Source organism: Cucurbita pepo, chromosome 1, assembly GCF_057944985.1.
Source record: "Cucurbita pepo subsp. pepo isolate OVF chromosome 1, ASM5794498v1, whole genome shotgun sequence".
Classification (NCBI taxonomy): Eukaryota; Viridiplantae; Streptophyta; class Magnoliopsida; order Cucurbitales; family Cucurbitaceae; genus Cucurbita; species Cucurbita pepo.
This window is the reverse complement of record NC_141798.1, coordinates 16017685-16042107: the sequence shown is the minus strand read 5'-3', so window position 1 is coordinate 16042107 and position 24423 is coordinate 16017685. Positions and strand designations below refer to the sequence as shown.

Sequence of the window (24423 nt, the reverse complement as noted above, 5' to 3'; positions counted from 1 at the left end):
ATATATATAACTACATACATGGCATATACAGTCGTAAGAATATAACATTTAAGCATAATGTCTTCATTTATATGCTTTTTTAAAAAAATTCCAAAAAAGTTACCAGCAGCTCGTTATAAGTTTCAAGTTAATTAATATTTGAAAATAAAAATACATTAAATTCACAGAGATACTAACTAATAATTTTATAAACTTTTTTTAATTAAGTTTTTTCTAATTCAAGGGACATGAATAAAACTATTAACTTTTAAAATTTAATTAAGTTATATACTTAAAAGTTCATTCATGGTTTCACATTTAATAATATTTTTCAACACCTATTAACTAGACATAATTTATTATCTTAGGCTGTACATAGTAGACCCATAAGCTAAACATTCCTATACCAAGTTCATAAACTAATAAATGGTCACACTTATTGACTAAAGATGTTTTTCATCTCATTCGCACGTGCAATGAGTTTATTAATTCCACCACCTACATAAACTCACCTTACCTAATTTATTCATCTATACATAATAATAATAATAATAATAATAATTAAAAAAAAATTTATTTTAATAAGGGTGTATATTGGTTGAGTTTGAGAAATCTTTTGAACCAACCAAAATTTCTTAGATGGGTCGAGTTAATGACATGAACAACTCAAATAGTTATTTTAAAAAGTTGTAATTATCCCGGGTACATGTTATATTAATAACTAAAATTTCATAAATCTCAAATATTAAATATTTATAAATCACAACGTAACACTAACCTCGGTTATAAATGTCAAATATTTTCAAGGTGGTGAGGTTGGATTGATAAAAAAAAAAAAAAAAAATTAAACTAAAAAAAAAAAAAATTCAACACCATCGATTATAGAATTTGAGTTAGATAGTTGAAGTTGGCCAAGGTGTTAGATTACACCAACAATATTAAATTTATTTTATTGAGATATATATATATATTTTTAAAATGAAATAAAGAAGAATAAAAATTTGAAAGTTGAAAATGGCAGGCGGAAAAGAAAAAAAAAACCTGAAATTAAGAAAAGAAATAAAAATTGGAGTTTGATGTGATTGAAATGAAATTAATTAATTAATTTTTTTAATTAGAAAAAATAATCCTCGTAGGAGCAGGAACAGCACGGAATACTGAGAGTGGTGGTTATCTGAAACTCGGAGCTAGTTTTTGGTACCAAAAGAAGAAGAACAAAAAAAAAAAAAAAAAAAAAAAGGGACGTGATAAGTAGGTCCCACAGTCCACGTCAACGATCCGTGTGGCGAAACGCATTAGATGAATTCCAACCCTGGGATCCTAACCCTTAGCTCTGTATCCCCAGCCGTCAGATTTGTCCTGCTCCTCCCTCCGATCCCCTCCTCTACCTATTTCCCCTTTTTAAATCCTCTCCTTTCCCTGTCCTCCATCGTCTTCTTCCCACCAAACCTACAGTGTTTCTCTCTCCTCTTCCTTTTTCTCTATCCATAATCCCACCGTCGCCACCATGGCCACCGCCGATCAACACAACAACCCACCGCAGCCACCTCCTCCGGCCCCCTCACTCCCTCACTACCCCGAGGTGCCTTAATTTTACCACTCCACTCTCTGTTTACATTTCGTCAATTTTCTCTTTAATTTAATTTTGGGAATTTGTTTCACAGATGATTATGTCAGCGATCGACGCTCTCAACGACAAAAACGGAGTGAGCAAATCGGTGCTTACGAAGCAGATCGAGTCCACCTACGGCCATCTGCCTCCAGCTTTCACTACGCTCCTTACCCATCACTTGGACGTCATGAAGCAAACCGGCCAACTCCTCTTCGTCAAAAACAACTATATGAAACCCGATCCCAACGCGCCGCCGAAGCGTGGCCGTGGTCGTCCTCCCAAGCCTAAAGTCCCTCTCCCGCCGGGCACCGTCGTATCTCCTCCACGCCCACGTGGCCGCCCACCGAAATCCAGAGATCCATTCGCTCCCATTTCGCAGCCCAAGAAGAAGCCCCCCTCGGGAAGTGGAAGGCCACGTGGCCGCCCTCCGAAGTACCCAAAGCCAGCGCCCACGTCGGTTCCGGTCGCTAGTCCGCCCCGAGGTAGAGGGCGGCCGCCGAAGATTAAGCCGGCCGTCGCCCCAGTTGGGTGCTGAGTGGAGATTAAAAAAAAACAGAGGATGAGAGAGAGATAGATAGAGAGAGAAAAAGATGAATTTGTTTAGGTTGTGTTTAGCTGGTCGATCTCTCCGGAAATTGCTCTGTTTTTTTATTTATTTTTTTCCTAATTTTAAAAATTATTAATTTTTTTCTTTTTTTCTTTTTTTCTTCTGTTCCTTACGTGGCGGGTGCTGAATGGCTGTAATTCTGGGTGGGGGTTAGGAGACTGTAATTGCATGTAAGTTATTTTAACGACTGCTTAGGCTTTTTTTTTTTTCCTCTTTCCGCATTTCTTTAAATTCTCAAAAAAAAAAGAAAAAAAAAAAGAAAATGGTCTTAATTTATATGACCACTTTAACTTTAATTTGGGCATTTATTTGATTCACTTTATAGCAAATTCCATAGTGTTCTCGTGGGATAGGTATAGATAGTTTTATTATTTTAATTTTTAAATAATAAAATGATTCCCTTTAAATTAAAAAAATAAGGTGAAGGTATTGATGACGTGGCATCCAACCCAAATATATATATAAAAAAAAAAAAATTAAATGGTAAAGAAAGAATGATAAATGGTTAGATTTTTGGTTAAAAACTATAGAAGAAAGCAAAAAACTTTACAGGTAATGCTGTCCTGTTGAGTGTCAGCAAAATTACTTTTGGGCTGCACGCCTCAGATTTTCACCCAATTCCTGTTTTTCAATTTTTGGCTTTTTTTTTTTTTAAATTTATTTCCTCTTTCTTTTTAATTTTTTAATTTTTTAATTTTTAATTTTTACCATTTTGCAATACACTTTCTATTAATGCCTAGTATCCACAAAAAGTCTGTCGCGTTGTTATTATGGTTTTTTTCCTTTCAAAACTATTATTTTTTAGTTCAATTTTATTCCATGAAATTTCACCCATTTTTAATTTCTAATTGGAGTTTGATTGATTTCTAATTAATATATGTGGATACTTATTAAATTCGTCATAATTGATTGACTGATTGTGATCGACCTCTTAAATAATTCAAGTGTTTAAAGGAGATTTTGATCATCAATACTTTTTGATCTTCAAAGTTTTGAAGTCTTTCTGATCTTGAAAGAAGATTAGTTAAGAGTTTGAAAGAATCTTTTGACTTTCTTCTTCCTTAAATGTGTTCTTTGGATCTTTTGTTGACATTGTGTAGGGTTGAGCTTAGTTGGCTTTGGGCCCAACCCATTTGAGTTTTGCCTTTGGGTCCAATTCCAACAAACACATTTAATCTACCTATGACACCAATAATAAAATTTGTTAACATTGTTATACAACATTTGTTTGTGCATGTACACATTGTGAGTATAAGAAAGAATTAGATCACAAGGTCATTGTAGTTCCCACTAGGAATAAACGACATGGAGACTCCTTACATAACGCCCCATGCCCAAAATTAGGATTCGACATTTGATGGTCTGGACATTCCTCTGCACTCTTGTGATATGAAAACTATTTCCACGAACCAACTTGAGTTTTTTCAGCATGTTTTGTCTTCACTCACATACTTATTGAAAAAATTATTAGAAGACTACTAAACATAGAATTGCTCTAACTAAAGCACACTTAAATTTGAAGGTATTGTAAGAGGTCAAACTCAATGGTGATAGATAGAGATTGTTTTTTTTTTTTTTTTTCATAAAATCATAAATATGAGAAACAAAATAGAATCGCATGAAAAAAACCAAAAAAGTTGGATCCGTTATTTTCATCTGTAACGAATAGATGGGGTAGCATATTCCTTGGATGTGGCGTTGGAACTCGAAGTTTCTCCACCTGTTTCGCCAAAACAAAACCGCAGAATCAAGCAAAGCAACCCCATTTCCCATCTTCTCTCTGGTTTCATCAAATTACTTTCTCTTCTCTGCTGCACCAATTCATCCAGACATGGTTCGCTTCAATGTCACCACGAAGCACACCGCCCCTATCGATGGCCAGAAGCCCGGTACTTCTGGCCTCCGCAAGAAGGTTGTTTCTCTTCATTCATTTTGCCTTCCTTTCCTCGCATTTTCGTCTATGATTTCCCCATCGCCATCGGGATACTGCCTCTAGTTCGATTGATTGCACTTTCTTGTTTTGATTTTTCGGATTTTTTATTTGCATTGTTTTGTTCTGTTTGGATCCAGCTGCTTCGTAATTCCTACTCATCTATTGTGATTTTCATTCGACGATATCTCCTGTTGATGTGTAGGAGAAGGATTCTGAGTTCTTTACTGATTGATTGGCTATGGTTTTCTATTGTGCTTTTAAATAATTTACTCACTGTTCATGATTTCTCTGCTTGCGTCTTTGAGCTTTATTAATTTGGTGCTCTCATGTTGTGTTTTTTGAGTGATGCATGTGCGTTGCATCTTCTTGATTTTCTTAGCTATTTCGCTCCATGTTTTTATAGGATACATCACGTGTTGGTTTGTGTTCTTCTCTCCAATCAAAGAAATCGACCTCTCTTATTTTATATCGTTTCCGTTTTCCTATTTCTTTGAATCCATTATCTATTGTTTAAGTTTTGTACTTCTATTCAACATTGTCGGATGTTCTGAGTTCGACCATATTGGAAAACTGCGCTAGATCTGGTGCCTTAATTAACTGGCTTAGAATGGTTATGGTAGCTAAAGTAGATCATCGTTGAAAAGTATTTTTGCATCTCAATCATCGGCCATGCTGCGTGATAATTCCTATTTAATGAGAAAAAAGAAAATTTGACAAAGGGAATAAGCTTTTATCTGTTTTCATCCGCCAATTTGACAGTATAATTACTCCGGATGCCACTTGGTCTATACACAATACGATATTACACTGTTTTCTGCACATTTTAATTTGATATTATGTGACTGGACCTTTTCCACCAGGTAAAAGTATTCATTCAACCGAACTACTTGGAGAATTTTGTTCAGTCAACATTTAACGCCCTAACTGCTGAAAAAGTCAGAGGTAGTGTTCTTTCATTTAAAATTTAACTTCCCTATATGTAGAACGGATTGCTTTTTATGATGGGATCAATCACCCGAATAACTTTTAGAAAGAGGTGCAATAAGATGCTCTAGTGACTGCATATATTTATCTTACACAATCCTAGAACCAAAACAAACTTCCCCTACCATAAGTATTGTGTGGATACTGGAAAGTAAGTATGCTCACCACTTTTTGGTTTACAACCTTAATAATTGAAGATAAACAATTATGGGAATACATCCTTTAGATAAGAAAAAAAAAAAAAAAAAAAAATTCTTTACTGTCTGTTGATGACCAAAATTTCTCAGACCTACCTCTTTTCTTTATTTACTAATTTGTTTATGATGTGTTCGATCAATTTCATCATTACGAACTCCTAATCTTTACCTGTTTAGCATTGATGGTGGTGCTTGTGCCGTGCTTGACAAACAAATTAGGTGCCAACATTCTATTTACCTACTTCCAGTCATTATACTCACATTTTCTTTCTGCATAGAGCCCTTTGACTCCTCCCTCTTGACTTATTCATTATGCCCGGGTCTCAACTCAACTTCTGTTCTTCTGTCCAGATACGGAATTCAATATCTAACTATAGTTCGTTTGTTGGCCTTCTCATTAGTTCCTTCACTTAACCTCTACTCTTAACTACCTATCTTCCGTTTTCTACTGGAGCATTACTTTTATGCACTTTCATTTTGTTATAAACTTTTATTTATGGATATAGGTGCTACACTTGTTGTATCTGGAGATGGACGCTATTATTCAAAGGATGCTATTCAGGTAATATGATAAGTCTATTTTCATAGTGATTGCAGTGTTCTGTTCAGGAATGGATTTGAAGGGAAATTCAAGTGAAATCAATGAAAAATGAAATAACTCTCCGATATTGTATTTACTATAACTATCTTCTTTATTATTTATTTATTTATTATTATAATAATAATTCTAGAATCAGAGTTTTCATCCAGAATAAATGAAAGAATATAAATGACATGCAAAAACAACGCCCAACAAAAAAAGGGCCCGACCATAACTAAAGACCTATGGTGATAAAAAAAAAGGCCTCAAATCCAAAATAATAGAGAATAGTTACAAAAATCTTCAGACACAATTGCAGAGACGTTAAATCTGGGTAAGGCCCACACCTTATCCTTCGATCTTCCTAAACCCCTTGAAAAGTTTCTCATTCCTTTCTAGCCAAAGATTCCACAAAATTGAAAAACAAATAATTTGCCAAAGAACACTACCTTACACTTATCATGAAAGGGTGGGTGGAATAAGATTTCCTCCAGCGTAAGCTGACAATCTCTATTGCTAACCATACTCACGTTTCCCAAAAGGAGTCACAAATCAAGCTAGTGAACTTGCATCTCCAAAGGATTTGACCCATGCCCTCCAATATCTCCTTGCGATGGATGCACTATTATGGCCTTAACAAGAGAGAAGAATGCCTTTGAATGCGGTCCATAACAAAGGTAGAGAGGAAAGGAAAAAGTTAATAGAAAATTGAAGTTGCCCACGATTAGAACACTTGGGATGATTCCTACCCATCTTATGACAATATTTACAATTATATCTATTTTTATTTTAAAAATAATTACATTTTATCTATTAAAAGTTCTTTCTGTTGATGGTAACTTTATTGAACACAATTGTCAAGTTAATTACATCTTGTTAGATATGAAGATGAGGGGCGAGGGTCTCATTTGGTGAGCTGGGATGAGGTTTCTGAGTGGGTAACTTGAGGTGTTGGAACAAAGTTCTCTTGGCTAAGTGGCTATGGTGTTTCTTCACTATTTTAAATGAGCCTTGAGTAAGGGTTTGAGGCTTTGAATGAAACTTTTAGAACCCTTGGAAAGTGGCCTCTTCTAGGATTACCTTATTTTCCTAGTTTGTTTAATGTCTACTGGTAATTGGTCCATACTTATTTTTGGGAAGGCACCTGGTTGGCGATACTCTTCTTTGTTCTAGATTTCCCCGCCTTTTATCATTTTTCTTTTAAAAAGCTGCATCCATTGTTTCTCATTCGTGTTCTTCCCTTGGGATTCCAATGTTCCTCGTTGGATGGGCAATGACGGAGATTGTGGAGCTTCTTTCTTTTCTTGGTGGGTTTGTGTTTGCCCTTGGCAGTAGGGATTGCCATATTTGGACTCCTAACCCATCGAAGAGGTTCTCCTATAACTCTTTTCTGTATTTTAAGCAATCCTTGGGTTGTCCCTCTTTCCTCACATTGTGGGAAATTGAAATTCCGAAGAAGATTAAGTTCTTTGGCTAGAAGGTTTTGCTTTGCAGGAGGAACTATATGGATTGGGTTTTAAGACAATTTGCTTATTGGTGAGTGAGCTGTAATGTTATGAATTTGTCTTATTTAGTTAAGTAACAACCTTTTGCCCTTTTAATTATACAATCTATATTCTAAGGCTTCAATTCTTATTTTTTGGTTTTATTTATTTTGGAAGATACGATCTTACTATTCCTTTTAGTTTGTCTGCACTTGCACTCATATGCACTATACTGTTCTGACTTCTGAGTCAACAAGTTGTATTCTTTTCCCTTTTGAATCGATGATTGATATCATTATGCCGAAAAAAGAAGCACAGGTATTCAGGTTATCGCGAAAATATGAATGATTCTTATCCTATCAAGGAAATCCCATTTTGCAATATTAGTAAAGAGAGAAATGGGCGAGAACAATTTATTCTTCCTCATTTAAATTTTTGACACCTAAATGGCATGGTAGGGAGTATTGCTAATGGACTTCCATTTTATGTTGAAGTAAACTCTCGACTGCCCATGTGAAACCATTATCTTTTTTTTTTTTTTTTTTTTTTTTTACATTTTGTTAATGGAAGTCTATTTTTAAAATCATGTTCAAAACTTTTTTTAGTTTTTCCACTTTACATTTCATGTGTTACCTAATTGATGTCATGGAACTCACGTTTTATATTCTCATGTTTTAATGACAGATTATAATCAAGATGGCTGCAGCAAATGGGGTACGCCGTATTTGGGTTGGTCAAAATGGCTTGCTATCAACTCCTGCTGTGTCTGCTGTTATACGTGAAAGAGTCGGGGTTGATGTGAGTGAATTTACTTTTATACATAATCTACAATTCCTGCATCATGATGATAATATTTTTTAGTAATGATAATCATAAAAGTAGCCTTTCGTACCAGGGATCCAGAGCATCAGGAGCATTTATTTTGACTGCAAGTCACAATCCAGGAGGTCCCCATGAGGTCGTTATCATCTATTTGCTACTTTATCTTTTCTCCATTCTGAGTAACGTTCCTAAATCAAGTGAATATATATCGGGTGCTATCTTGCAATTTTTTAATACTTTTGTTTCTTAAAGGGGGAAAAGGTAGCAATACCTGTAAATGAATGGCCTTTCTCATATATTAGATAGGAAGCTTAATAAAAAAAATTGCCCAGGAGTTGGTTGTATTCTTTTTGGTCATCGTAAGCTGTGCACTCCTTCAGAAGGATTTAAGAACTAAAGAATTGCATTCCTATGCCTTCTGTACTTGCCTGCCTAAGTGCATGCGGTAACTCTGAAAAGTACATGAAGAGTTAGCATGCACTAAAAGATCTATTGGAATATCTAGATGACATAGAATTGTTATTATTATCTAAATACCTTATTATTTGTTATACTGTATTTATTTTGAGTAAAAAACCTTTGCAGGATTTCGGCATTAAATACAACATGGAAAATGGTGGCCCTGCTCCGGAGGGAATTACTGATAAGATCTACGAAAACACAAAGTCAATAAAGGAGTACTTAATTGCTGAAGATCTACCCAACGTACTTTCCCACTCCTCATATTAAAACTTCTATATACTCCAAACTCAATTCTTGTTGCCTGTCTTAGGTGGACATTTCTGCAATAGGTGTTTCTAACTTTTGCGGACCTGAAGGACAATTTGATGTTGAGGTTTTTGATTCAGCCAGTGACTATGTGAAGCTGATGAAGTAAGCTTTGTTGCTTAATATTATTATCTTCATGATTACATGTCATATCATTATTTATTGCTATTTCTCCCTCCATTTTTTTTCTTTTGTTGTTGTGTGTCTTCCTTTACTTCTTGATGAAGGCGTTTGTGATTACTTTACTGTTACAGGTACCTTCAGTTCAAAATAATATTGAACCTACACTCATTAGTCAATTAGTATCATTTTTTAGCTTGTCAATCTGAGATAGTGTGTGTTTATTTTTCTTCTTCAAAATATGGACTTTTCTCACAACTAGATGGTTTTTTAAATGTTTTTCCACTTGAAACTTTCTTATGTAAGGAGTAAAGAGGTCAACAACCTCATCCGGTCTAGAAGGTATACTTCAGAAAGTGTCTCATGGTGTTGACCTTTCTGTGGTAGTTCTTGTTTGGATGTTTGATTATTGCATTTGTAAGCTTCTATTGTTGAATCTCTGTGATAGTCTTTTGCGTTCAATTTGTTTCATTTCTCTTAACGCTGGATTTCTCAATTTAACAGGTCAATATTTGATTTTGAATCTATCCGCAAGCTTCTATCCTCCCCCAAGTTCTCATTCTGGTATGTAGAGCCCCACAGAGGACCCTTCTCAGAGGAACAGTAGCCTCCTTATATGTGTAATCTCTAATGTTGTGGTCTTAAATACTAAGATCAACTCATACGTTTTGAAGTTATGATGCTCTACATGGTGTCGCTGGAGCTTATGCAAAACGTATTTTTGTGGAAGAGCTTGGTGCACAAGAAAGCTCATTATTGAACTGCGTACCAAAGGTCATTTTCTCTTTGGAATGTATTTTGGCTTTCCGCAAGTGATCATTACTTAAATCTCATTTTTTTCTTTTCTATATTATTTTTGACCTATATAACAGGAGGACTTTGGAGGAGGTCATCCTGACCCCAATTTGACTTATGCCAAGGAATTGGTTGCTCGTATGGGATTGGGTAAATCAAGCTCTGGACAAGAACCTCCAGAATTTGGTGCTGCTGCTGATGGTGATGCAGATCGCAATATGGTCCTTGGTAAAAGGTAGTGTCGCATTGCCTAATTAATTTATTCCGATAAGTAATAACATTTTCTTTTCAATTATTCTTTATATTTTTATTGTACTTTTTCAGATTTTTTGTCACTCCTTCAGACTCTGTTGCCATTATTGCTGCGAATGCTGTTGAAGCTATTCCGTACTTCTCTGCTGGTTTGAAGGGTGTCGCCAGGTGCTACTTTCTGTTGCTCAACTTTTATTACACTCCCAAGTCTCCTTAGCTACTATTCTGCCTTTGTTTCCATGCCCCATCTTTGGCGAGATCCCTTTATGTTGCATTCTGTAAGCTTCTACCTTGTTTTGCAATCTATTTCGCGAGACCATTTTCAATCTAAGCCAAAATTTGAAAATGGTTAAAAAACATCCCAAAATCATGGTCAGGTTTTGAAAAACTAAAACAAAAGTAGTTTTAATTTTTTTAAAAAAAGAAATATAGCTAAGAATTCAAGTGAGTTTGAAGAAATGTTAAGAACATGCCAAAAAAAAAAAAAAAAAAAAAAAAAAACAGAAAAAAAGAGAAAGCAAGCATAATTGTACAAAATTATTTTCAGCGGACCTTGGTTTATTGATTACACTTGAAAGCCAGTTTATCTTTCCTGGAAATTGTATACTATATTATCATACTTGTTGCATGAGGACCTCCAATCTTTGAGATGGTTATGCCATGACTTACATTGCTAAGATGTGACCCTTTGGTCTGTATAAAATTGCATTACTTCCGGGCTAGTATTCAATCCACAGTTCAATTTGCAAAGTTGGTTAAAATTCGAAGTAATTCCAGTCCAAGGTTTGTTGTTGTTAAATGAACTAATGAATAAAAAACTAAACCATTAGCATCTAATCTTGTATAAAAATATGGTTTTGATAATTAGGCATGGTAGTTTTTTGGGTTACTGGGTAGGTGTTTAGTCGGGTTGATTTAAATAATATGATAATGGAAAAGTGTTATGGTGAATGAGTCATCTGTTTTAAGTTTATTTAAGAAGAACTCAACAACTTTTGGAGATGAAAATCTAATTTTACGCATATTTACCAGGGAACTTCCTTTATTCTTTAGCATCACTTGAATATTTTAATTTCTTTTAGAAAAATCATTGAACTTATTTGGTGTTCTAACCATAATATTTCTAGGAGCATGCCAACCTCTGCTGCACTAGATGTGGTTGCCAAAAACTTGAACTTGAAGTTTTTTGAGGTCAATTCCACACTTGGATCTTTTATCTTAAACTTCGCAGGTTGTTTGCATCCTGTGTACTAACGAGCAATATTTGTTATTACTATATACGTTCTCCAGGTGCCCACTGGCTGGAAATTTTTTGGTAATTTAATGGATGCAGGAATGTGCTCCGTCTGTGGGGAAGAAAGTTTTGGAACTGGTCAGCCACGAGCTTTTTAGTTTATTTGAATTTCTGGTCGTTCCAGAGTTCACAGGTTCCGTATTAAACTGATTTTTTTTTTTTTTTTTTTTTTTTTACTAATTTCTTCAACAGGATCTGACCATATTCGTGAGAAAGATGGAATTTGGGCAGTTTTAGCTTGGTTATCTATTCTCGCTTTTAAAAACAAGGGCAACCTTGATGGTGGAAAGCTTGTGACAGTTGAAGACATAGTTCGCCAACATTGGTCCACTTACGGTCGTCATTATTATACTAGATATGATTACGAGGTATTAGTTTTGGTTATTTCGATTTTTTAAGATGCAAATGTTATAAGCACCTGGACTAGACATATCTTTTGAATGGTATTTTGTTATTTATGTTCTTAGAATGTTGATGCTGGAGCAGCAAAGGAACTGATGGCAAATTTGGTGAAGCTGCAATCTTCACTTGATGAAGTTAATGGGTATGCCTTTCGTGTTTATTCTTCCTCTTCAAAGTGAACTAGTTATCTAGCTTATGTGCAGTTGGCACTCAGTGATATCGCTGCAATAGGATTCTGATCTAGACTTGTAGTTTAAGTGATACTACCCAGATACTGTTTCTTTGGAATGCAGTAGTACAAAATGGAAAATCTTTAGGGATTTTGTTTTTCATTTATAAGGGAAGCCCCTGGTAGTGAGCTTTAGACTCTTGTGAGGGAGTATTTATAACGATCTTTGTTTAGGATGAAGTGTAACACTCCGAGGGTGAGTTCCACATAGAGAATGAGTGTTCTACCATTTAGAAACAGTTTTGTTCGTTGAAACTGAGCTACATTATCTGAATCTTAATGTTTAATAAATTCAATTGTTAATAGCTTCAGTTTGTTATTTGATTAAATTTGAAAATCTTGTTTATATATCTTATCTTGTTTTGTTGGTGAAGAGTTGTGAACACTTATTTTTCCCTGTACTATCTTTTGGTTTAATTATGTCCCCTCTTTGATAAATAAAAACTCGCACTCGATGCAGGATTGTCAAGGGAATCCGTTCAGATGTGTCAAAGGTTGTTCATGGTGATGAATTTGAGTATAAAGATCCTGTTGATGGTTCCATTTCAAAGCACCAGGGCATTCGATATTTGTTTGAGGATGGTTCACGACTGGTAAGTTAAATTTTCGGAGCTTCCTTTCCAGGTCCCTATTTGATATTTGTGAGAGCACGTTTTAGTAAGCATGACGATTTATATATTCTAAACCTTCTCGACATGGTTGCAGGTGTTCCGCCTGTCTGGAACTGGCTCTGAAGGTGCAACAATTCGGCTCTACATTGAGCAATATGAGAAGGATCCATCAAAAACGGGGAGAGATTCTCAGGAAGCTCTTGCTCCTCTGGTTAGATCTCTCCGCAATTTAATAAAGAAACGGTAAAAATTCTTTTTGATTTGTATTGACTGGGTTATCTTCTTGTTTCAGGTGGAAGTTGCTCTTAAGCTCTCAAAAATGCAAGAATTCACCGGCCGATCTGCTCCTACCGTCATTACATAAATGGGTTGCAGTAAGAGTTATACCCCCATGATTTTGAAGAAATAATTGGTGTTGCGATGGCGCAAGATCTATCAAACTTTCCCTGCAAGTGCTTCCAGAGTGTTTGTTTTGCGGAAAAACTTTAGCCTGCACAGATCTTGGATTGGTTTTACTAATAATCTTGATGCTTCTTTCTTATGAAAGGTTTAGCCAAGTTGTTATAGAATATATATACTTACAAACCTTCCGTTCTTCATGGCTATGAACGTAAAGACTTACAAACCAAAAGTGGCTGATTGGAAGCTGGTTGATCCATTTTGGACGTTCTTCATGGCTATGACTCGTCGAACCAATCCCATCTCTGTACGTCAAAACATTCTTCATCGTCTTCTTAATCACACCATTCCCTCTGTAAACCCCACCTTTTACGTATATAACAAACCTTCCGCTACACTTCCTCACCTCCACTGCCTCCGATATCGTCCTAAATAATCGATACTCCCACCTTGGGCCACCACCATATCCGCCGCCCTTCCTGTCGTGTCGTGGAGAAGGTTCCTACACCACTAAAATACCACTAGGAAAGTGAGCTTGCAAGCAACCGCCAGCCACCGATGGTGGAGGAAGTTGCCTTGGCGATGGTAAGGGAGTGGCTGACCATTTTCAAAAAGTGAAGTCAAAATTTGAAATGGAAAAAAAGAAATTCAAATGATTAAAACAAAATCGAAAATCTTGAAATCCATCTCGACATATTTGACAATTAGCTAGTGAGGCATTTAGCAATGTGAAGCGATCGATTGTCAAATGGTTATTGGTAAAGATGATTTAGATTTTGGAAGTTGTTGGTTTTAACATTAAAATTAAAGTAGTGTTATTTTCGAACTTATTATTCCAAAGTTGTATATTGAAAACATATGTTTTTGTTACTTTGTATATTGATAGAACAATTCTTGATAGGCTTATTTACCATGCATTCCTTATATATGTGAAGAGTTTGGTCAATGTCCCTAGGATATTTTTATTTATTTATTTTTTAAACTCATTCAACTTAACTTCATGAAAGTAATATATATATATATATATAACATATATAAATTGGAGTTGGATACATTATCTTGAAATTGACAACTTGAGTAACTATGTTAGATCTCAAAAAATAGCTTAACTCAATCTAACATGTAATTCATGATATCCTAATCAATTTTTATATTATGTTTAATTACTAATATTCTTGAATTTACATAATCAATTATTAACTCAAATATTAATATTGATAATTTAAGATTTTGAATGATTAGACTTATAATAATCGTTGATTGACATGCATCATCGGACATTGAGCCTCAATTTGCTTTTCCAATTGCATCTGATTTGCCCTTTGAATCTAATGATAAATTAGAGTTTATGTGGTGGAAAGGCTTGAGAAAGAAGCTGCGTCGAGCAAGCCTATACGAAGAGTTCGTCACTTCGTTGATCAATGTCAAATGTTATAAGAGGCTAAGTGATGGAGAGCAATACGACTTTGATTAGAATGAATCTTCAAGTGCTTCTCAAGATCGAATGAGTCGGAGGAGGAAGTGGGAAGACATCAACAATGAGAAAGGTAGTCCATACTATCTCTCGTGGGAGTGGGCTGACGATGAAGTTTGGGCGAAGAGCCCAACGATGCCAAACCATGAGCCCACTACAGCTATTGTTAGAATGGTCGAGGAAGGGAAACATAATAAAAACAACATGTATAATGTTGAGGTACATTATTTGAAACCCTCATGAATTCGATGTTGCGATATGTACAAATGAGTTAGATCACATAGTACCAGTGATTTAAAGGTATTTAAGAGAGGCTGGATGATATAAACCTAATCATGGATTGAAATCATGTGAATCCAATGATTGTGATGAGCTCAAAAAAGTTAGATCATATAGATGTGACCATTAAGTTAGGTCTTGTGACACATAAGCTTAGAACAACGGTATAATATGATCATAATATGAAAATCTTTATTTGAGCTTAGGAAGATTAGACGTGAAACTTCATTAGTATTGAAAATGTCCTTTAACTTAATGAAAGCGATATATCCTTAACTAATAAAATGTCATAGATTCGAATCTCTACTCTATATATCATTGAACGCTTGAATCCACGTTTCACGTCCTTTTCCATTATCGGTATTAGGTCTCCAAGTACCTAAAAAGTTCCATTTTATGGAAGATTATAGTTATAATTTATAAGAAATTATAAAAAGCCAAAAATAAGCAACCATGTGGTCCCACCCTGTAATTAAAAAAAAAGTCCCGTGGAGAGAAAATGACGTGTCTTATTCAATGGTTGGATTTTGCATGTGGTTTCCATTCTCACATCTCCTTCAAATTCTTTTCCCATATTCTTTTTTTATTAATTAATTAAACATTTTCCTTCTTTAATAATTTCAAAAAAAAAAAAAAAAAAAAAAAAAAGTGAAGAAATTCCAGCCACTCATTTACAAAAACCATCTAGGTTTCGCCACATCTTTGGAGGATAGCTCTTCAACAAAATTAATTCAAGTCCTCTTATTAAATTTTAATTTTGATTCTCATATATATTTTATTCAACCTACCAACTTTCAACTTCGATACCAAATTTAAAGCACGATAATTTAAAATGTAGCGTTGAAGATAGACAAGGATTAAAAATGCTCGACGACAACTAAGCTACAATAGTAGGTACACACAAGTCCGACCTTAACAAAGATTTAAATTTAAACATGAAAGAAAATAATTGGAGTTTTTTTTTTTTTTTTTTTAAAAAAAAAGATTAAATTAGGCTTTTATTTTTTTGTTATTGTGGTTTGTTTATTTATGGTGAATGGGGTGTGTATTGTACTTGAGCGGCCCGTGAAGCCTCCAAAGGGACCTACTGTGAAGTGTAAGGCTTGGAATTTAGCCTCTTTTTTAAATTATTTTGTTATTTTATTTTATTTATTTTTAAAGTCATTTTCAAAATGTCTGGAAACAATGGGGAAACCTTCTTCTACGTTCCTTTCAAATTCACATGCAAACTTTGAGTTTCACACCTTACTTTCTTATCCTCTTTTCTAAATAGGTGTGTATATATATATACACGTGGCAATGAAATTGTGAGACCCTGTTGCGAGTAGGGAGGGGCACTCCGAATGCTGAGCCAATTTTCATGTCGGTTGGAGGTCAGGTTCGAGATGCATATCATTGAAAGAGAACCATCACCTCACCTCTTTTTTAATAGTCAATTCGAGAGCTAAATCCAAGAAGTTGTTAACTTGATCTAATTTCTTTAATTATATAATACACCAATAATCAATTTCCTTAATAAATAAACATACAATCATTTTAAATGTTTTATTAAAAAATAAAATTTCCATGCAGTTTAGAGTTTTATTTATTTATTGTTTTTTAGGGTTAAATAATAAATAGAATTTAAATGGATGGCTGAGATTTGTGGAAGGGAAACTGACAAGTGTCACGGGTCCAACAGATCAGCAGCAGCTAATGAAACCCCAACATCTGATTTCTTTTCTCACGCCAATCAAAAGAATTATTTTTAAATATAAAGATTTGAAATTCCCATTTTCAAAAAATTAATTATCACTTCATTAGGATTATTCTAGTTTTCACTTATAATTTTTCCTGTTAAATTCTTTAAAAAAAAAAAAAAAGTTTGAAATAAAAATTTTCAATTTTATAACATTTTAATTTTTATTAAATTATAAAGTTGGTAACCATTTAGTCTATATCGTAAAAATTATTGTTAAGATTGAATGAAATTTTTTACATACGTAAATAATGAACTAATTATGAACCAAATTATGAACCAATATACTTATAAGCTATAAAGTCTAAACCGTTAAATCTTAAAAGTCAACATCAAATTAATGGAGGTTTTAAAAACATGGATTAAATTATTATAAAATTTAAAATACATCGATTAAATTGTTATATACCCGTTAATACTAAATAAAAGTATATGCACTGAAGTGATTTTGAACCCAAAAGAAAATTAATTAAGTGAATTAAATAGTAAGAAAAAAGAAAAAGAGAGAAAAGAAAAAGGTTTTAAAGTTAGAGTAGAATATTAATGGTAAGAAAATTCAGAACATTTGAAATTATAGATGTCGGATAATGAGAAAATTAATCATGGTACTTCTTTATTAAAGGGTTAACAATCATGATTAATCTTAAATACCTTTAATTGCAAGGGATTAAAATAGTTTTTTAAAAAAATTAGAAACTAAGATAAAGTTTAATAAAAGAGGTCTCAATGAATTGAATGACTTGTGACATCATTTAAGACGAATCATAATAATAATAATAAGAAAAATTCATATAGTTACTAGAGAAACTAAGACAAATAATTAATTAATTATAAATTATTTCGGTGTTATGACGCTACAGAAATGTTGTCCACATGTCACATACAAGTTTGAGCTAGGTGGAGACTAGTCTATATTAACTTGAGATAACTTATTTAGCTTGGTGTCACGTGTGATTGTGCTCTTGAGAAAGTTAGTAAGATTGATGACTCGTTTAAGTAGGAATAATGTCACAACCATACTAGGAAAGTAGTAAGTTGCAATCCCATGTGTGGCAAGACAAGTAGACATGGAAGTGACGCCCAACTAGTTACATGAGGGCTGAGACAAGACAAGTATCATGATGCTACCCGAAAAGGACAGTGTATAATTTAACACACTATATAAAGTGTGCATTGAAGCCTAGACGAGGCATAAAGAAGATAGAGGCAACAAGTAGACAAGAGTGTAAAAGATAGGCTTGATAAAGGTCGGGTAGGGCCGCTGAGCCTTAACCTTGAAAGTTGGGATTTTAGTAGACGTTTAGGCATGCAGTTCTAGATTTAAGTCCGTTTATATGAAATATGAATACTTGTCAAATTTTGTGTAGATCGAACACTCGTCGAACACTCAACAAGGCCGTATGTCAAAATCATGTCTACTATTGTCATACCAAATATGCCTTAGAATATACTATTGGAGAAGCATGCGTCAACTCTCCACCACTCTTGGGCCATGTGGCCTAAATGACATATCATGTAACACTTATGTGTGTCACGATGTGAGTGAGCATTGCAAGATGAGTGTTTTGGGTGTTTTCCTTTAAAATAGTTTTTTTAAGCATAGTGTTGGATGACACGAGTACGCCAACATTGCACCCCCACTCATGTGTTAGAAGTTGGTATATGTACTCGTTATCAAGTACGAAATTCGTAAATGACTTATCATAGATACGGGATGGTTTATGCCTCAATAGAACTCAAAAAGATGGATGTTTGAGATGCGCTGATGATATAATCAGCACATGGTTCAGTTCTCAATAAACATGTCCGAGCAAACTATGATAGCCGATGACATCCTAAAACTTGGATGACATAATGATACAAAAGCCGTATTTTTAGAAACCAAGATGATGAGATGAGATGCAACACTTGAATTGCATCTAAGTTTGATGAGTGAGATAATCAACCATAAACTATAATGTTTTGGATAACTAACCTCTAAATAACAGTGGGTCTTCCTACACATGCATTAGACAAAACAAAAACATTGACAATAGAATTTTCGAATAGGGAACCATTTTATCCTATTCCACTTGGATCACGTGTGCTTCCGACTTACATAAATTCAACACACTAAATATTAGAGAATATATTATTTCCACTCAACACACATTAGCCATCAAAATTACATTTAAGTACCATAAAAGTTGTTTCTGATTGATCATAAGATGTAGTTAATATATCACATGATTATTAGATGAAAATGACAAAATTTAACTTTGGTGGAATAAAATACAAGAAAAAAATTATATAAACATTAATTTAGAAAGAAAAAAAAAAATAAATTGGCCAATGATTTAAGATTTAAAAAGAAAAAATATACTTCCCATTTAAGCTCAAAGATAAAGGGTACTTTTTTAAGAACATGATAAGACCTTAGCAATTATATTTATTTATATATAAATAAAGATAATAACTTAATAAATAATGATGTGATTTCTTCAATCATAAAAGGAGACATTATGATTGAAAGGAATGGGAAAAGGCATAATGTAGTGACAAAAATAAAAATGATACAAAAATCATCAAAACAAAATTAAAAAGACGAAAAAAGAAAAAAAAAATTATATGATATTTGATTAATAAAAATAATTTCAAGAAAAAAAAAAATACACTCACACAAGTATAATTTTTAAATAATAAAAATTAAGTTATTATCCGACCCAATTTAAATAATTATTAAACAAAATCTTATATTTTAATGTCATTAGATTGTTAGGGTTAGGGTTGTGTGTCTCATGCTTTATCTTTATTCTTTTAACTTTGATTTTTAAATATATAGACTTTGTTATTATAATTATTGGATTTGATGCTAAAAGGTTTTCATTGGAAATCTTTTTCAAATAATGATATATTTTTGTGCGAATAAAGTTATAATGAATTTATACGACGACGAGTATTAAATATTTGAGAAGGTTAAAGTTTACAACTTTACCAATAGCTAAACACTTTTTTTTATTATTTAAAATAGATTGTTTATAATTCGTTAAGCCATCAAGTACATCAACATAACATGTACATCATGCATCAAAATATAAATCTCATACATATAACATGCATCACTGCTCAAACATCATACTCATACATCATCATGCTCGTAAACAACCGTAAATCATATAATTTCTAGTCTATCTTATAGTAAAGCCACTCACTTGGTTGGTTTTAGTCGAAGTACTCCCTAATTAGCTAAACCTATGTTCTCGTTCCTTGAGAGCTGCTTCAAACGTTGTCAAGGTTTGTTTTCTATCACACTGTTCGTCACATTCCGTTAGTATTAACAATTAAATTAAAAAATAATTAATAAACGTGAAATATGTCTCTAAAATGACCTCAATTACCGTAATTGGGGACGAAAATCGGTCTGAAAGGGTCGAAACGGTGGAAATCAGGTCGAAAACTAAGAGGCCGAGCCGAAACAGCCGAAAACCCGCGGGAGGGAGGGTGTGAGCCGTTTGTTCAAATTCTTAATTTGATTGGTTACAATTTTGTTCAAATTCTTATACTTGAAAATAAAACAATACCCTAATATAAACACATAAAACAGTAAGTACAATTACAATTTTCAAAACAGCATCTACAATTATTTCTATTAATAAAATAATATTATTTAATTTATTTTAAAATGATTCTTATTATAAATCAAACTAAAAATCACTGAGGTTTTATTTTCCAAAATAATCTTCATATTTATTTAGCTTGATCTCTATATATATATATATATATATATATATATATATATATATATATATATATATATATATATGTAAAAGAATAACTAATTAAGATAGAAATGTTACCCCTCAATTTTTAGAAATAGTTTGAGAACTTATTATATTCTCACAAATATAAAAATAGAAGATAAAAATGCTAATTCGGTTCCAAATTCTCCGTGCTTCCTCCAACATTTGTGTTTAATTTATAAAAATGGTGACGATTTATGTAATGGATGAAGAACTCTATAAAACTAGATATTTGTTGATTATTAAAGTGCGGATACAGGTGTTAAAATGAAAAATCAAATATTTTGGAGAATTATGAAGAGGGGATAAGAAGAGATTTTTAGTAAAACCCTAAAAAAAATAGCTTTAATTTTTCGTTTATAAATATGAAGAAATTAAAAAAATAAAAATAAATAGCTAAATGTAAAAAAAATAAATAGCTAAATGTAAATTGTGGCGAACACAATAGACCTGCAATTTTAATATTCCCTTAAAACAGGACCTTAATCAAATTATTGAGTTGTTAAAAAAATTAATTTAAAAAGAAGAGTCTTAATTTTATCTTTAATAATTTTCAAAAGTAGATTCAAAATTGAAAGTTTATTAAACCTAAATTTTAATTTTACAGGTAATATATTGATTAACAAATTTTAAATATATTATGAATTGTTGACATAAAAGACATTTACATAATATAGAATTAAAAATTTTCATTTTAAATTTAAGAGAATAACATCATTTAATTTATTTGGTGCGAAATTAAGAACGGGATGAATAACCTAAACTTAGTCATGTCAATAGAATGTTCAAATATCTAACAAAGAATTCCAAAGAAAAAGAAGTCAAGAGTCATGCCCTAAACTTAGTCATCTCAAATGTCGAACAAAGAACCAACGAAAAGAAGTCTGAGAGCATGAGAGCTTATGCTCAAAATCGACTATATCATACCACCTAAACTTAGTCCTGTCAATAAAATCATCAAATGAAAGACTCAGAAAGAAAAAAAAGTCAAGAGTCATGAGAACTTATGCTCAAAGTGAAAATACCACCTAAATTTAGTCATGTCAATAGAATCATCAAATAAAGAACTCAGGAAGAAAAAGAAGTCAAGAGTGATGAGAGCTTATGCTTAAAGTGGACTGTATCCAGTGTGAAGTATCCAGTGTGAAGAGTCGTTCATCTAACAAACTGAAAAAGCAAAATCAAAAAAGCCCAAAAAGTATGCTCTCCAAATAAAGCCTTCTAAGAATTTGGAATTAATTAGTTGCAAGAAATTATGTGCAGAATTAGTTAGAACCAAATACAAGATCCATATTGAATGAATGAGAACGAAATTGAGAGAATTATGAACAGAGAACAGTACAGCGAAAGGAAGATGAAGATGGAAGAAGAAGAAGCATTAAACTATTAACATATAATACAAAATGCGAATTGCTTCCTTCTCTTTCTTTCATTCTGGAACTATGAAAGAAGGAACCAGCAAAGCAGAGCAGAGCAGAGGAGAGCAGTACAACAGGCACACAACCACCACTAAAACTTGCAGAAAAAGAAAGAGCAAAATCAAAACAAAAACCAAAAAGCAAAAGAAAATTTCAGTTTCTCTCTGCACTAAAAAATTTACATCTCTCTCTTTCACACACTATTACTTAAATACAGAACCAAACTATTGATATAATTTTCAGAGATTTCAGATTCTCATCCAATCCAACTATACTCGGAACAATTCAGGAACCTACCGATTGAATATCACGGAATCCTTTTCTGGACGAAGCTATTCACTAGCGCTAGGGCATTGCTGGTGTGCTTCTTCACCTTCTCCGCCTTTGCGCATACGTCCGCTTTCATCGGTCCATCGGCCACATCTTCGAATCCGTCCGTACATGTTTCCTGATCCGTAAGCGCAGCGCTCATCCACGTCTGCACGTTGCTCATTTGAAACCTGAACGACGGCACATCGACGTCGTTGATCTGGCGCATCTGGTTGAGCGAGCCGCGAATCTCGTCGACGGCGTCGTCGAAGTTCGTGAAGCAATCGTGAAGCGCGGAGGCGGCTCTGTGGTCGGCGCCGTAGTCGCCGACGTGAGACAGGTTGGATACATAAGAAGCCATTCTACGGGAGTTGGCAAGGCTGATGGTAATGGCGATGCGAGTGAGCGAGGCTGGATCCTGCTGAATGTCGTTAGCGTAGCGAGAGAGAGAAGCGTAGCAGACGTCGGGATAGAGAGTAATGACACAGCTACTACGGATAAACTCGGTACTATTGGCAGTGGCGTTGACGGAGGTCCCAGCATCAGCAGCAGCGACGGCCGGAACCTGGCGTAGGAGACAGAGAGTGGCTGCGAATAGGAGAGAGAGGATAAGAGACGATTGAGGTTTCATTGCGTTTGTTTAGAATTAAAAAATATTTGATCAAATCGCTCACAACAGAATCAGAATTAGCGATTTTCGTGCCAGAACTCGGTTCACGGGAGGGCCTTAAGTAGGCATCCAAGTACAACAGAAATTACCAATTTATCCATCATATTTGGATGTTATTACTAAACTGCCATTCATCCCTTCATCCGTCCAGAATTATATAGAAAGCCACATTTGAATTATTTATTATGATATGAATCTAAGTTTTTTTGGTTTCTTGTAAATGAATTTATTATGCATCTGACATCTTAGTTAAATGTAAACATGAGACTATGTTATAAAAAAATATATATATCATTTATAGGTAGTATTTGTCATTATGCTTAAATAATTAATGGTGTGCATGTGATTAGCCATTAATATACTTTATAAAGTAAAAAGGAAAAAAAGTTACTAACCTAAAATCAATATATTTGCCCCTATTATAGTCAACAACTCTCTCTCTTTTTTTCGTTGCCCAAATCCAGACTTGAAATTTCCGTTATGAATCAGGACTCCCCACAATGACATGATATTGTCCACTTTTGAGCATAAATTCTCATGGGTTTGCTTTGGGCTTCCCCAAGAGGCCTCATGCAATGGAGACAATATTTCTCACTTGTAAACCCATAAATACTAAATTAACGAAGATAGGGCTCACTCCCAATAATTTTCAGCATTTCCGTCGGTTGCGTTGCCTACCATTCTAAGCTGGGAATATTATTGAATTTTTTTTTTTTAATTTAATATTTTTAAAAATTTAGAAACTAAAATAAAATAAACTAATTTCTGTTAATGGAGGAAGGAATATATTTAGTGAGTCATCGGAGATTATCACCATTCTTTTTTATTTTTTATTGTACGAAAAGTATGAATGACACAAAAAATAATGTCCTTTTTTTTAGCTTTGTCTCTTGTGTTCCTAGAAACCTTCATTTATGTCTTTTGGTTCGGGTCTTGTTTTTTTTTTTTTTTTTAATTTCTGCAAAATTATTAGTCTTTTGTATAATAACGCCATTTGACTCAAATAAATTATTATAAATGTTCTTCGTTTTTGGCTTTAAATCATTTATTAAATAATAGGACACAAATGATTATATTTCTAATAATTATCCTTAAAAAAAAAAAAAAACTATCGTTTTTTGTAATGATGTCGTTTTTTAATAATACATAAGAAAAACAAAAATCAATTTTTCCAGATTTTCTTTTTGTTTTGAATAAAAAAAAAAAAAAAAGGGATAAGAATTGGTTGTCAAATAGCTTTCCAAAATGATTTTAAAAAAATGATTTTCAAATATTTCAGTTTTTAGAAAGAAAAAAAAAATACCTTATTAAATATCAATATAATTTTTTTTAGATAATTTTTCTTTAGAGATAAGGTTGACGACTATCGTTTTTTTGTAATGATCTCGTTTTGATCTCTTATTATACTCATTAGAAATTGTAGTATAGATTCACAAGACCTTACCATTTAAACGTGCAACCATGCACCTTATTTGAGACATTTGAAGTACAAAAAGAGACCATTTAGATTGCAAAATAGACTTTTTCTATTAGAAAAATTGTATAAATTATTATCTTAAATGGGTATGGTTCAAATTAAAATAAAAAGTATGCTTTTTGGAAAAAAAGAATCAATAAATGAGATTTTTTTTTTCTTTTCTGAAGATAGCACATCACAAATAAAAGTGGAAATTTTGTAATTTTTTTGA

At 33.3% G+C, this 24423-nt stretch overlaps 2 protein-coding genes and 1 pseudogene across 2 annotated transcripts; 2 read left to right on the top strand and 1 right to left on the bottom strand.

Annotated features, from left to right (window-relative positions):
• The first annotated feature begins 1382 nt into the window (after positions 1–1382).
• LOC111804980 (HMG-Y-related protein A) lies at positions 1383–2403 on the top strand. The gene is made up of 2 exons (XM_023689831.2): positions 1383–1561; positions 1644–2403. Exons 1-2 carry the CDS (start codon positions 1487–1489, stop codon positions 2124–2126), a joined length of 558 nt encoding a protein of 185 aa, XP_023545599.2. The 5' UTR covers positions 1383–1486; the 3' UTR covers positions 2127–2403.
• A 1444-nt stretch (positions 2404–3847) lies between these two features.
• On the top strand, positions 3848–13238 carry LOC111802614 (phosphoglucomutase, cytoplasmic). The gene is made up of 18 exons (XM_023687048.2): positions 3848–4110; positions 4992–5073; positions 5819–5874; positions 8061–8174; positions 8272–8334; positions 8784–8903; positions 8971–9071; positions 9591–9650; positions 9761–9860; positions 9959–10116; positions 10206–10301; positions 11261–11324; positions 11424–11505; positions 11620–11795; positions 11895–11971; positions 12519–12651; positions 12764–12880; positions 12962–13238. Exons 1-18 carry the CDS (start codon positions 3889–3891, stop codon positions 13031–13033), a joined length of 1893 nt encoding a protein of 630 aa, XP_023542816.2. The 5' UTR covers positions 3848–3888; the 3' UTR covers positions 13034–13238.
• An 8461-nt stretch (positions 13239–21699) lies between these two features.
• LOC111794694 (21 kDa protein pseudogene) lies at positions 21700–22782 on the bottom strand (annotated as a pseudogene).
• Positions 22783–24423: the final 1641 nt, after the last annotated feature.

Coding starts and splice junctions, on each gene's coding strand:
- LOC111804980 (XM_023689831.2), top strand. CDS start 1,487: ATGGCCACCGCCGATCAACACAACAACCCACCGCAGCCACCTCCTCCG. Junction 1,562..1,643: donor CACTCCCTCACTACCCCGAG/GTGCCTTAATTT, acceptor TTTGTTTCACAG/ATGATTATGTCAGCGATCGA.
- LOC111802614 (XM_023687048.2), top strand. CDS start 3,889: ATGTGGCGTTGGAACTCGAAGTTTCTCCACCTGTTTCGCCAAAACAAA. Junction 10,302..11,260: donor GGTTTGAAGGGTGTCGCCAG/GTGCTACTTTCT, acceptor TAATATTTCTAG/GAGCATGCCAACCTCTGCTG. Junction 11,796..11,894: donor ATACTAGATATGATTACGAG/GTATTAGTTTTG, acceptor TTATGTTCTTAG/AATGTTGATGCTGGAGCAGC.